At 41.2% G+C, this 14,373-nt stretch overlaps 1 protein-coding gene across 1 annotated transcript; it reads left to right on the top strand.

Moving 5' to 3' along the window:
* Window positions 1–232: 232 nt before the first annotated feature.
* LOC124260227 (polypeptide N-acetylgalactosaminyltransferase 5-like) lies at window positions 233–13,545 on the top strand. Its single transcript, XM_046694486.1, has 11 exons — window positions 233–1,255; window positions 1,853–1,997; window positions 2,569–2,734; window positions 3,306–3,470; window positions 4,491–4,704; window positions 4,887–5,004; window positions 7,805–7,990; window positions 8,653–8,781; window positions 9,937–10,026; window positions 10,924–11,049; window positions 12,310–13,545. The coding sequence occupies exons 4-11, from the start codon at window positions 3,335–3,337 to the stop codon at window positions 12,448–12,450; spliced, it is 1,140 nt and encodes a 379-aa protein (XP_046550442.1). The 5' UTR covers window positions 233–1,255; window positions 1,853–1,997; window positions 2,569–2,734; window positions 3,306–3,334; the 3' UTR covers window positions 12,451–13,545.
* Window positions 13,546–14,373: the final 828 nt, after the last annotated feature.

Raw genomic sequence — 14,373 nt, 5'->3', positions numbered from 1 at the left:
AAACATAATTTTGCCTGCCTGAACTACGTTTCGATCGACAAGATTTCAACCATGAATTATTTATACACTGCAGTCGCTAATTAAAAATGCAGCGCATGTGTGACATGCGTACGACTTTGAGTGAATTTTACTTTGCACAAACTACAACGTGTCGCGTGAGAGTTGTACTGTGCCGAAAATCGAATAATCGTTTTATAATGCGACATCTGGTACATGGCCGCACTGTGTCGTACAGGCGCTCTCTCTCATAAACCATCCCCTCTATCGTGCGAGTATACTCGTGTGGTGATGTAGAATTATAAAGAATATCCACACGTGTACGTTATGCTTGCAACAAATGACAGTTTGCTGATGCTTTGGAAATAACGCATTACAGGGAAAAGGCAGACTTAGTCTGTGATATGATCTTTAAAGGAGCACTATTTTAAAAATGGGCGCTGCACTAACTCAGAGCGTCTGCTTCTTGTCATGCTGAGGGTGATGCGTGACCAGGATCTTGTTGAGATACAGGGACTGGTTTGATGCATTGGTGTAGTGGGATCAAGGAATCAATAATCGACGTGAGTATGTTGACATTTGGCTATGATCTTCAACATGAAAGATGTACTTCCATCAGAGACCAGCCACGAATACACCTATCGTCACAGATGTAAATAATACGATGGTCACAATACCTTTATAATCATACATTGCGCCAAACCGTTGATTTTGATCGTAAATGTATATTCAGTGTCTTTATAACTGCATGTATTGAATCAATATGAAACGCTCCAAGATACGGATTATTAAGGTGTTAATGCTCGGTGGGATGTTACTATTTTTATACACGACCCGATCCCTGGTCCAGAGTGTCGATAAACAATTGACTGTTGACCCCGGAAGGAAATACTGGAACTGGGACATATACCGAATTTGCCGAGAGGTGAGGGTAGTATTGACATACATTTACATCCTGCAATCGATGTTGTTGGAATGGATGTACCACATGCTCCTGTGAGGGGATTTATGAAGGATTCCGTCATACAACACAATATAGAATCCCTGGGAAACATCTCTGGTGATACACAAATAAATCATGTACACACTGCGGTAAGAGACAGTCGGAAAGATGTGCCGTTGATTAGAGCGGAAGAGCAACTTGGACACCAGAAACAGAAATCACACATTGTGGAATATTACGTGGAGGAGTACGGAGGAGAGGACAGTAATGTAACATATCCCCCGTTTGTGGAGTACAGTCCGGAGGATGGTCCAGGTAAGACAGGGGACGGAACTCACAGCGTAGGGCAGTTGGGAAGGCTATTGCACTGGCTCTACAAGCACGGGTTTGATACGCTACGCTGCAACCGCCCTAATATCCTTAGAGTGTGTCTTTGAAATTGACTGATTCAGACATATACTGATATGTATTAATAATCAGATTTATATAGTTGATGATCTGTACATAGTTTGTACATTGAAAGAACTAAGAGCTATAAAATCAGCTTGTACTCAAGACAGGACTATTCATTGTTAAAACAGACCGGTGCGTGAGGTGACCCTTCTGAGTTCTTCCTCAATGAAGGGGCGGTGGCGTAGCCTAGTGTTTAAAGCGTTCGCTGATCACGCCGAAGACCCGGGTTTGATTCCCCACCCCCACCCCCACCCCCACCCCACCCCGTGGGTACAATGTGTGAAGCCCATTTCCCGCCATGATATTGCTGGAATATTGTTAAAAGCGGAGTAAAACCAAACTCATTCCCCTCAGAATGTCTGGCAAGGACCAGCATGTGTTTATGAATTACTATAAAAATAATGAAGTTGTTCATCAATAGCCTGAAACATTGTAGGTCTCTATAATGTATCATCCTAGGTGAGTGGGGTAACAGTCACAAATACAAACCCACGAGAGATGAAATAGTTCAATTCCAAGTGGGCAAGAAGAGAAATAGCTTCAACCAGTTGGTGAGCGACCGGATATCCGTGCATCGTCGTCTACCAGATTACAGACGTCCCCAGTAGGTATAAGATGCAGATCGCTTTTTAAATATTTTAATATCTGGGGCCCTCCAGTTACATGTTGCAATTGCCTGCATTAATGTTTTACATTTATACGTGAACACCATTTGGAGTCATGGCCTTCAACAAGCCGGCATAAAGAGTGAATCCACAGTTATCCGGATTTCACTCCATTTGAAGGAAAACCAAGTTCAATGGATAGTCAACTTCTCTACTGCAATGAATTCCACTTTTCGGTGTAGATCACCTGTATGATAACGTCGCACTCATTGCAATAAAGACGGTGACAATCCATAGAACGTGGTTTTCCTTCACCTATACAACTTCTAAAATGTCTCTCAAAGAAATCACTCCACTTGTCATTTACGTGAGCTCCGTTGGATAATTAACACATTTAAAGTAAGCAATATATTTACTAGTACTTCCATTGTCGTCTACAGGGGTTTAGTCTACGTTCGATGTTAGATGGAGTAGTAGCCCTTCAATTTCCTTATTTGGCATTGACTAATGTCTCTTACTACAGATACTAGTATTAAATCATGTCTTTGTTTTACATTTGTGTGCGGTCAGATGCAAGTCACGTGTGTATCCAGAAGATCTACCTCCAGCTAGTGCCATCATCTGTTTCCATAACGAGGCTTGGTCCACTCTCCTCAGATCCGTCCACAGTATCCTTGACCGCTCTCCTGCACATCTCATAAGGAGATAATTCTCGTTGACGATGCCTCCACTCAAGGTACTGGAACATTTCAAACTTGCCAACAATTTCATGAAATAGGGATAGCGAAAATTAAGTTGGAACGTTTCACTGACGTTGTTAAAAACTGTATATACTAATGTATGTGTAGAATCTATAATCACATATGTCGTATAATCTTTGATGGTTTTATGCTCATGAGTTTTGTCAATTATCAATAGTTACTGATGGGAATAGACTAGATGCTTTAAAAACTAAAAAAGCATTAAAAAATCAATAAACCATAAAGAAGGGACACATATTGGTGTGTTCAAGGAGAGCAATATATCAACATATCAGCACGGTGTGCATTGTATATGACACATGTATTTAGTCCTAATAAACAAGTTGTCTCACTGTTCTCAGACCCGATGTAACAATTCATCTGTGACATAAATACAAAACGTCAGTGCAAAGGAGTATCCACGCTTGTCTATCCTCAGGAATAAATTTCGTTTGGAGTAAAGGAAAACATAGCTGTGAAAATTATAGGATTGGATCTCTGAAAATCACGACCTATGTTCCTACATGGTAAATAACATTCTATTTCTTCCATTACATATTTGATCAGACCATCTAAAGGCACCTTTGAAAAAGTACATGTCATCGTTGGGCAAGGTGAAGATTGTCAGACACCGGAAGCAACAGGGCCTAATCAGAGCGAGGCTGACCGGATATGAAGTGGCTGCTGGTCCAACACTTGTGTTCCTCGACTCCCATATAGAGTGCTTTCCAGGTACAGCGTTTCTCATTCTGTTGCCTTTAAAGCGTTGTTCCTTCAAAATTATCTGAATCTTTTTGCAGAAATGGTATTGGAAGAAAGAAATGTGTGTGAGTGAGTGCGTGAGTTTAGTCTTACACCACACTCAGCAATATTCCAGCTACATGGTGGCAGTCTGTAAATGATCGAGTCTGGCCCAGACAATCCTGTGATCAACAGCATCAGCATCGATCTACGCAACTGGGATACGATGACATGTGTCACCCGAGTCAGCAAACCCGCCCACCCGATCAAGTTAGTCACCTCTTACGACAAGCGTGGGTTTACTGATGATCAGTTCTAACCCGGATCTTGACGGGTCGGAAGAAAGGAGAAGAAAGCATTTTGTAACTGATATGTTTCAGCGAATTGGCTGTCATCCTGTAGGCATGCGTCTTTGCGTGCGTGCGTGCATGCGTGTTTGTTTGTATCAGTTAAAAGTGCTTACCTCATGACATCACATGCCGTAATGGAACATGGATACCGAAATCCAGATACATACTACTAACTCCGAGTCAACCATTGCTTGTTTCCGAACGCAGTTAACTCCTTTTAACGAATTTTGGAATGACATCGAACCACCAACAGATTCACATTTATGCACTAGGCAACGAGTGCGGTTGTTTTGACTTAAACTGTACCTGGTTGCAAAGGTATGAATTGAATGTTATCAGGTATATCACTGTGGTGTTATTAAATATTGTATTAATGTTTACCTCGACCATGACAATAGTCCCAATGAGCACAATCGTCAATAACCGATAATCAAGACAAATGTAGATATCGTCAACGCAACAAGTGGTTTCTGGAACAGCTAATCGTGATTGATATCAGGAACAACGGTTAGGGTATGACTGATGACCAATCACTGACCGCTTGACCCACGTGGTCACCAGCGACCAGAATAGGTTACTGGAATGCCTTTCAAACCGATAAAGCCACAGTTACGCTGTTTCATTTAGTTGCACATAGTAATAAAAGAATTTCTGTTTTCAGGATGGTTAGAGCCACTTCTGGACCGAATTCGAGATGATCCAAGGAACGTTCCCTTCCCTAAAATCGATATGATCCACTCAGAAAATTTCGGTACAGGAATCGGAAATACAATACGACAGTTTGGTGTCTTTGACTGGAAGATGCTTTTCTTTAACTGGGGCAACATTAGCAAGGACAGAAAGGCCAAACAGAAATCGCCTGCTGATCCAATAAGGTGATTTTACAGTGAGTTGTACATGCATCTACTATACCGATTAATGATAATCCGAGTTACATTTGGAGCCTTAGTCATGTGTGTCTACTGTGTATTTTTTATGAGGTACTGTGGATGTCCATCATATGAGTGATAGAGAAATTGTTGTAATTTTGTGCAAAGGTTGTGTTCTTGGTTTGCAGATCTCCCACAATGCCCGGTGGGTTGTTTGCTATAGACAAGCAGTGGTTCACAACACTTGGAACGTATGACCCGGGACTCCTGTACTGGGGCGGTGAGAACATGGAACTGTCTTTCAAAGTGAGACAATAAAACTTCAATTCTAATATAAATTATTCACACGGTGATATTGACTTGAGATATACGAAAACAACTGAATAGCAATATAACTGAAATGGCCGATCATCATCCCAAAATCTGGAGTACAATTATGTATAGACATGCATAATATTTATTCAGGATAAGAAAAAGGGAATTTAATGGTTGGTTGGTGGTGGACGGTAGAGGAGACCGTGATGTATCTATTTGTTACTGACTGGAGTGTACAACTCATCATTATCTAAGTATGACTTTTGTAGGTGTGGATGTGTAAGATGACATTCACCCTCTAAGTATGATTTATTGCAGGTGTGGATGTGTAAGATGACATTCACCCTCTAAGTATGACTTATTGCAGGTGTGGATGTGTAAGATGACATTCACCCTCTAAGTATGACTTATTGCAGGTGTGGACGTGTAAGATGACATTCACCATCTAAGTATGACTTATTGCAGGTGTGGATGTGTAAGATGACATTCACCCTCTAAGTATGACTTATTGCAGGTGTGGATGTGTAAGATGACATTCACCCTCTAAGTATGATTTATTGCAGGTGTGGATGTGTAAGGTGACATTCACCCTCTTAAGGTGTGGATGACATTCACCCTCTAAGTATGACTTATTGCAGGCATGGACGTGTAAGATGACATTCACCATCTAAGTATGACTTATTGCAGGTGTGGATGTGTAAGATGACATTCACCCTCTAAGTATGACTTATTGCAGGTGTGGATGTGTAAGATGACATTCACCCTCTAAGTATGATTTATTGCAGGTGTGGATGTGTAAGATGACATTCACCATCTAAGTATGGCTTATTGCAGGTGTGGATGTGTAAGATGACATTCACCCTCTAAGTATGACTTACTGCAGGCATGGATGTGTAAGATGGCATTCACCATCTAAGTATGACTTATTGCAGGTGTAGATGTGAAAGATGACATCCACCCTCTAAGTATGACTTAGTGCAGGTGTGGACGTCTAAGCTGACATCCACCCTCTAAGTATGACTTATTGCAGGTGTGGACGTCGAAGCTGACATTCACCCTCTAAGTATGACTTTTGCAGGTGTGGATATGTTAGATGACATCCACCCTCTAAGTATGACTTATTGCAGTCGTGGATATGTAAGATGACATCCACCCTCTAAGTATGACTTATTGCAGGTGTGGATGTGTAAGATGACATTCACCCTCTAAGTATGATTTATTGCAGGTGTGGATGTGTAAGATGACATTCACCCTCTAAGTATGGCTTATTGCAGGTGTGGATGTGTAAGATGACATTCACCATCTAAGTATGACTTATTGCAGGTATGGACGTGTAAGATGGCATTCACCATCTAAGTATGACTTATTGCAGGTGTAGATGTGAAAGATGACATTCACCATCTAAGTATGACTTATTGAAGGTGTGGATGTGTAAGATGGCATTCGCCCTCTAAGTATGACTTAGTGCAGGTGTGGACGTGTAAGATGATATTCACCATCCAAGTATGACTTCTTGACGGTGTGAATGTGTAAGATGACATCCACCCTCTAAGTATGACTTAGTGCAGGTGTGGACGTCTAACTGACACCCACCCTCTAAGTATGACTTAGTGCAGGTGTGGACGTCTAAGCTGACATTCACCCTCTAAGTATGACTTTTGCAGGTGTGGATATGTAAGATGACATCCACCCTCTAAGTATGACTTATTGCAGGTGTGGATATGTAAGATGACATCCACCCTCTAAGTATGACTTATTGCAGGTGTGGACGTGTAAGATGACATTCACCCTCTAAGTATGGCTTATTGCAGGTGTGGATATGTAAGATGACAGTCACCCTCTAAGTATGACTTATTGCAGGTGTGGATATGTAAGATGACAGTCACCCTCTAAGTATGGCTTGTTGCAGGTGTGAATATGTAAGATGACGGTCACCCTCTAAGTATGACTTATTGCAGGTGTGAATATGTGAGATGACAGTCACCCTCTAAGTATGCCTTATTGCAGGTGTGGATATGTAAGATGACAGTCACCCTCTAAGTATGGCTTGTTGCAGGTGTGAATATGTAAGATGACAGTCACCCTCTAAGTATGACTTATTGCAGGTGTGGATATGTAAGATGACAGTCACCCTCTAAGTATGGCTTGTTGCAGGTGTGAATATGTAAGATGACGGTCACCCTCTAAGTATGACTTATTGCAGGTGTGAATATGTAAGATGACATCCACCCTCTAAGTATGCCTTATTGCAGGTGTGGATATGTAAGATGACAGTCACCCTCTAAGTATGGCTTGTTGCAGGTGTGAATATGTAAGATGACAGTCACCCTCTAAGTATGACTTATTGCAGGTGTGAATATGTAAGATGACAGTCACCCTCTAAGTATGCCTTATTGCAGGTGTTGATGTGTAAGATGACAGTGACCCTCTAAGTATAGCTTATTGCAGGTATGGATGTGTAAGATGACGGTCACCCTCTAAGTATGCCTTATTGCAGGTGTGGATATGTAAGATGATAGTCACCCTCTAAGTATGCCTTATTGCAGGTGTGTATATATAAGATGACAGTGACCCTCTAAGTATGGCTTATTGCAGGTATGGATGTGTAAGATGACGGTCACCCTCTAAGTATGCCTTATTGCAGGTGTGTATATATAAGATGACAGTGACCCTCTAAGTATGGCTTATTGCAGGTATGGATGTGTAAGATGACGGTCACCCTCTAAGTATGCCTTATTGCAGGTGTGTATATATAAGATGACAGTCACTCTCTAAGTATGCCTTAATGCAGGTATGGATGTGTAATGGAACCCTGGAGATGCTGCCCTGTTCTCACGTGGGTCACGTGTTCCGGTATACAAATCCGGTGAAGTGGAAGAAAGGCGGGGATTCAATATTAACCAACTCCATGAGGGTAGCGGACGTTTGGCTCGATGAGTACAAGTACTTGTTCTATGAACAGACTTCACTGCTGCAGGTGAAACATTTAGATACAATGATAAAGGCAACATTTTATTAAGTGAGAATACCTTACTTACTCCGTGACTTTAACTGACAGAGGGAGAATACGTTAATGGCTGACAATATCTCACTGAGTAGGAGTACCTTACTGACTGACATTCACTGACAATACCTTACTGACTGACATTAACTGACAATACCTTACTGACTGACATTAACTGATAATACCTTACTGAGTGACAATATGTGTCGGACTAAGAAAACATTGCAGAGTAATAATACATTCCATACTGGGAATACCCATCTGAAAGACACTAAGTAACTCGATGACAATACCCTACTTAATGGTACTACGTCACTAGGTGGAAATGACCTACTGAGTGGCAATACCTTACTTAATAGTAAAGCCTTATTCAGTGACACCACCTTACTAAGTGGCAACATCTTTTTCAAAATGACAGTGTCACATAATCAACAGTACGCACTAAGATATGGACGGAAAATACTTTCAGGTATCACTTAATACAGGAATTAAAGCACCTTAAGGTATCGTTAACATGGTTGTTGTTTGAAGACCTCACACACATGCTAAATTGAAAAACTGATGGGTTCAGGTGTCTCAGGTAACGATGTATGTACGTATTCTTTAATCGGAGAGGACTGGTCTTCTTTTTGCAGGCCAGTAACTATGGTGATGTTAGCGACAGGAAGAAGCTCAGGGAAAGTCTCCATTGTCACAGCTTCCGGTGGTATATAGAGAATGTTTATCCCGAGTGTCCTATTGTCCCGGCTTTTAATGCGGGTGAGGTGAGATATATCTTGTTCACCAACTACCAATATTGGGAAAAGACTAACCCACGTTCAATGGAATATGTATTTTAACGTCCATCAGGCATTGTACACATTTCTCACTAATTTGATAAGTAATATTACGAGAGCAATCCAGGTTCGTCATAAATTGTATGGGAACTCCTCTCAGTGTGAGTGTAACCTTGTAAAGCCATTTCTATACACGATACCAGAAAATGAGTTACCAAGGGTACACATTGTAAACCAGACCAGTGTCCGCACAGTTCGGACCCAGTTTACTTGTATAACCCTTTTGCACACTGAGCCTAAAACTGTTTTGAAGATATTTTGCGGCAATGGATACCAAAAGAATAGTTGCATTATGAAGTAAATTAATTCCACCTAAATATGAAGACTAAAACAATTGTAAATATGGGTCTAATACAATGACACTTATGAAGACTAAAACACGAAGACTAAAACAAAAATGAATATGAAGACTGAACCAAAATGAATATGAAGACTAAAATAATGATGAATATGAAGACTAAAACAACATATGTTACTAGCCATCACCGCAATATTGCAGTGTTAGATGTCTGTGTCATGGAAGGTTCTAAATAATTTATGAGTGAGGAGGGTCAACGTCTAAGGTTGCTTTGAACAATATTCCAGTTGTATATTACAGCGAATCAGCTTAATGTGAAAGCAGAACACAGAGAGAAGCAGGTCTCAGATATCTAGCCCCTTGGGAAAACTTATTGGTACATTCATGGTGATGCCAAACCCAGAAACATAATCACGGCAAAGCAGGAATCGAACCCATAGTCATAGCTCTGGCGAGCTCAAGGGACGCAACTGTGATCATCGTATTGTGACACCATGCCAAACGATATGCAAAACTATCTACTCCTGTCCCATTCTTACCCTTATCACATGCCACCGTATCCCAGTTCCGTAGATCGATGCTCACATGAACACTAGATTGTCTGGTTTAGACGCGATGTTTTACAGACCGCCGCCATATAGTTGCAATGTTGCACAGTGCAACCAATAACAAACCACATCTTCTTCTGATTATCATATTGATATTAGTAAGAGTACATTACAGACGCTTTGGTGAAGGTTTAAAACAGATAAAGACGAATTAAAAGTTCTAGAACTCTTCCTCAGATTCGCAGCGTGTCCAGTCCAGATCTGTGTGTTGATGCTGGAAGCAGTGTACCGATTGTTTATCCTTGTCACGGGACTGGGGGAAACCAGGTATGTTTGTACGTATATTTTACGGGCGCTGTGAGAGAGGATTGTCCTTAAAGCGACAACGCCACAATAGGTTGAAGAGTGGGGGATGGGAACCAGTAACGGGATCACAGACTGTTCCTCTCTTGGTAACCAAACCAGCACCTTCTGCCTGACGAAGGAATGGTGTGTCCACAAAATGATATCCAAAACGTTACGATAGTTGTAGCGCAAGGGTCGATTTATGGTGGAGACCATTCTCTTGGTAAAGATTAGACTAACGTCTCTGAATGTATATAATTTTGATGGTAACAAGTAAACCTATTTAAATTGAAAGAGAGCCCCAGTGAGGTGGGACATGTATCATCTGCATATCCCCTAACTCACTTCAGAGTTCGGACCTCAAAATAATCTAACTGCCATGGCTAATCCGAACCGTAAAGTGAGTTAGTTTTCTTCTTGCAGATGATAACAGACCCAGAACCTAAGGAAATCTATAGCTTGCTTCATGTAGGGATTCAGCATTGCAGGGAGGGCTAGGCAGTAGTGGAAATGATATTGTTCAGGGACTGTGAGACAGACTAGGTAAAGACACGTATTCAGAACTGCAACATCCGTATGTCACAAGGTTGACATTTTATTTAATATGATCCTCAGCTCACAGAGCAACATTTATATCCACCTCAACATTCGTTTAGATTTGTCACAATAGTATCTGTCGACACTGACGCTTCAATTCTCTATTCAACATTATTTTGCACCTCTGCTTTCCTTACCATTCGCGTCTGCAAATGATTTCACTATGAATTTGAAAACGCCATATGTCAGATGTTATGGTTAGTGAATGGATCTTGGCGGCATCGCTTCGAATTTGTGAAAGTTTGTCTTCACGTTATAAATACATGCTTCTCTTCTCCGCAGTACTGGAAGCTGCTCCCATCAGGAGAGGTGTGGCAGTCAAACACCAGGAGCTTGTGCGTGAAAGAAGGACACTTGGCCCACACCCAGTGCTGGGGACACAATGCCGGCAACTGGACGTATACCGAGGTATGTTCTTGATTTCGTCATGTTTAAAGTGTATGTATTTACACTCTTAAACAAAGAAACTTGACATGATGTTTTTGGAGTTTATTTATAGAGTGCATATAACTGATTCAAACATGACAACATTGCGCAACTACAATCATCACTTTACAAATTTAGTCAACAAGATTTTCCAGAAAGTGTTTGGTAAAACAACAGACGGCAATTAAAGCCACTTGGTCAGAGTAAGATGTCAGTGTCTGGTATGACCACCATGAGCATCGATAACAGCTTGGCAGAGACGGCCCATGGAAGAAAGGAGATGCCGAAGGCTGTCTTGAGGAATGTTTTGATACTCTTGCTTAAGTGCCGCGTGCAGTTCTTGTAGTGTCTGAGGTGGCGGATGGGTTTGTGGAAGGGTATGGATGGGTTTGCGTCTCAATATATTCCTAAAATGCAAACTGTTCCTTTGTCATGTTTATTTGATATATTTGTTGAAGAATATATTAATGTCAATGTGTCGATCTGTCTTTAGATCAAGGCAGTACTGTTTCCTGCTTGGTGCAAATATTCACATACTCCCAAAAGGTACACGAGACACACTTTTCGTGACCCGGTCAGTGCGCGATTAAAATTCAAAGAATTGGGTCTTCCGCAACGGAGCAAGATTAAATTTAAAGTATCGGGTGGTCAGGTTAGTTGTCCTACTTGACGGCGGTTCATCTTTTCATAAGTGTGCAGAGTTATATACATGGTGTCCGTCACAGCATTGTCTAATCTGATAATTTACAGATCATACATACAACTGGAATATTGTTGCGTGGTCACTTGAAAAATAAAGAAATAGATCATATGTTAATTGTACATACCATAATAATAGTATCTAATGTGTCACAGTAACATTTGTAATAGTAACATTATTGTAACACTTGTTACTGGTCGATGTATCCCTGTATAACGTACCATTATTGGAGTGGTCGCAGGTGCTCCGTAAACAAGATGCGTCAATGCACGTTTGTATAGATTTGGTGGTGTAGCCTAGCGGCAAAGGCGTTCGCTGCTCACGCCGAACGCCCGGGTTCGATTCCCCGCATGGGTACAACGTGTCAAGCCCATTTCCGATGTTCCCCGCCGTGATATTGCTGGATTATTGGTAAAGGCGCTGTAAAACTAAGCTCACACACTCAGTATTATTTTAGACTTCGGAAATACAACAGTTCCAATAAAAAAACATTTTATAGGTGATAGACAATATCTATATTAAGTCTCATTCGTCTCTTTTAGGAACAGAGCCTTGAATTGAGAAGTACAGACACATGTCTCACGCTGGCAGTGAATTCAAGCCTCGTGATGAATCCATGTAACAGAGGAGCCAACCAAAGATGGATATTTGAGAAATCTAAATTTAAGCAGCATAAAACATAAATAGTGTGTGTTCAAAATGTTTAAATTCTTGAGATTTGAATAAAGGTTTTCGTATATTCTCACTGGCAACTTGAGTCCTTCTTGTAACGATGTGGAAGAAAAGCGACGAAACCCTTTCCATTACCATTAGTCCATTGGAAGATTCCCTGTGTCTGTGACGAATGCCACTGATAGGGCACGATGCTCACGATTCATCAATAATGGAAAGGTCATAAACACAGCCATGCTTATACTCGGTATCGCACAAGTACCTGTTTTATGATTTTGGCATCATTGTCCTTTTGCTACCGTTGAAGCCTTTTTATGAACACCTGGTGTCTTCATTGACTGCTGATGTTCACGCATCTTTTAATCTGTGTCGGGAGATAATCCAGCCCGATTATTTACATTTCAAGGCTGTTGAGGTTTGTTAATGTTGAAGAGGGCTTTGTAGCTTGTATCTTTGTTAGACCAGATACACACATTGTTACGCCTCCTCCACCAAATCTGTCGATCTGAAATATGCGCTCTGTGTCAAAACGTTCAGAGCGATGTCCGCACACACTGATATCCTATCAACCCGTGATGATCATGTTATATAGTGTTAACTACTGAGATGCCGCTACTGGGTTACAATTGATCTTCAGCATCCAATGCTGGTCGTAAAACACGACTAACGGGATCGGATTGGCACGTATTATGGTGTCCCAATTGTGCAGGTTGATGATCGTTATGACAATCACGGGATTGTCTTATCCGGACACTTTTATTTACAGACCACCGTCACATCGGTGGAATATTGTTGAGCTTACCGGTAATCAACAAACAAATGAACCCGGAAATAAATTGTAGAGGTATGGTACCAGTCAAAATATGGAATAACATCGAACATTATTTGTTGCCATCGGTTGTCAAATTACAAAATGTTCCTTCAGGCTTTATTGGGGCTTTGGGTGTAAAAGCGACCAAGAGTCGTTTGGCGCTTATTGAAATCTTTAAAAGAGCAAAATATAAAGTTGTCATGCATGAACACCAAAAGCTTTGGGAGAGGGCTTCATTAAGTTGGATATCTTGTGCCCAATCCCTTTCTTTAATGAATAAAATATGTTTAAATCACAACACCAAAGGCACAGCGCCGTCACATTACTACATATCGCTGAGTTCAGTGGGCGGTGGGGTAGCCTATTGTTTAAAGCATTCTCTTGTCACGCTGAAGGCCCGGGTTCGATTCCTCTCATGGGTACAATATGTGAAGCCCATTTCTAGTGTCCCTCGACGTGATATTGCTGGAATATTGCTACAAGCGGCGTAAAACTAAACTCGCTCACTCACCGAGTGCGTTCACCAATGTAGCCATGGCAAAACCGTCTCCTTCTATTTTGTAAAAACTGAGAATAAGATATTTGAATTCACGTATTATCCCTAAAATCAACTTGTCTTCTCCTGACGTCCTAGTACATGGGTAAATGACAAACCGATTGTAGGGAATCGAAAGCGTACCGTCGGAGTACCGGCAGAACGCTTGGCCACCTTGCTGAAAATATAGGCCACAGTAAACTACGACGGATCTATCACCATAGATCCTGGCCACGGCATCCTCTCAGCTCTCACGTCCACTACAACCCCCAATGACAGATATGGCATGTGTTTTGAAGACGTGTTTTTACGGATAAAGATTCATTATTCAGGAAGGTTCCACTCCCGAGACCGGAACAAGCAACTGGGCAGACATATTTATTGGAAACATTATAGCAATAACAAATTCGATTTAGTTTAGTAACTGTCTACCTTTGTCTTTATGGCAAAAGCTACACATATACACACTTCAAACAAAGAAACGCATAGGTGATTTTGAGCAACACATTTGCTTCAGCACAACATGTATCATATGTGAAGGTGTTGAACAATCACATGTCCCATGTGAATTGAGGAAATTATTATATA

Source organism: Haliotis rubra, unplaced genomic scaffold (genome assembly GCF_003918875.1).
Source record: "Haliotis rubra isolate DU_JTF1 unplaced genomic scaffold, ASM391887v1 Scf756, whole genome shotgun sequence".
Lineage (NCBI taxonomy): Eukaryota > Metazoa > Mollusca > Gastropoda > Lepetellida > Haliotidae > Haliotis > Haliotis rubra.
The sequence above is the reverse complement of the archived record's forward strand: the minus strand, read 5'-3'. Positions and strand labels throughout refer to the sequence as shown.

Bases quoted from the DNA above. Each gene is read 5' to 3' on its own strand.
- LOC124260227 (XM_046694486.1), top strand. From the start codon at position 3,335: ATGTCATCGTTGGGCAAGGTGAAGATTGTCAGACACCGGAAGCAACAG. The intron at 8,782-9,936 runs GTGAGATATATC...ACTCTTCCTCAG, and splicing joins CGGCTTTTAATGCGGGTGAG to ATTCGCAGCGTGTCCAGTCC. The intron at 11,050-12,309 runs GTATGTTCTTGA...CGTCTCTTTTAG, and splicing joins GCAACTGGACGTATACCGAG to GAACAGAGCCTTGAATTGAG.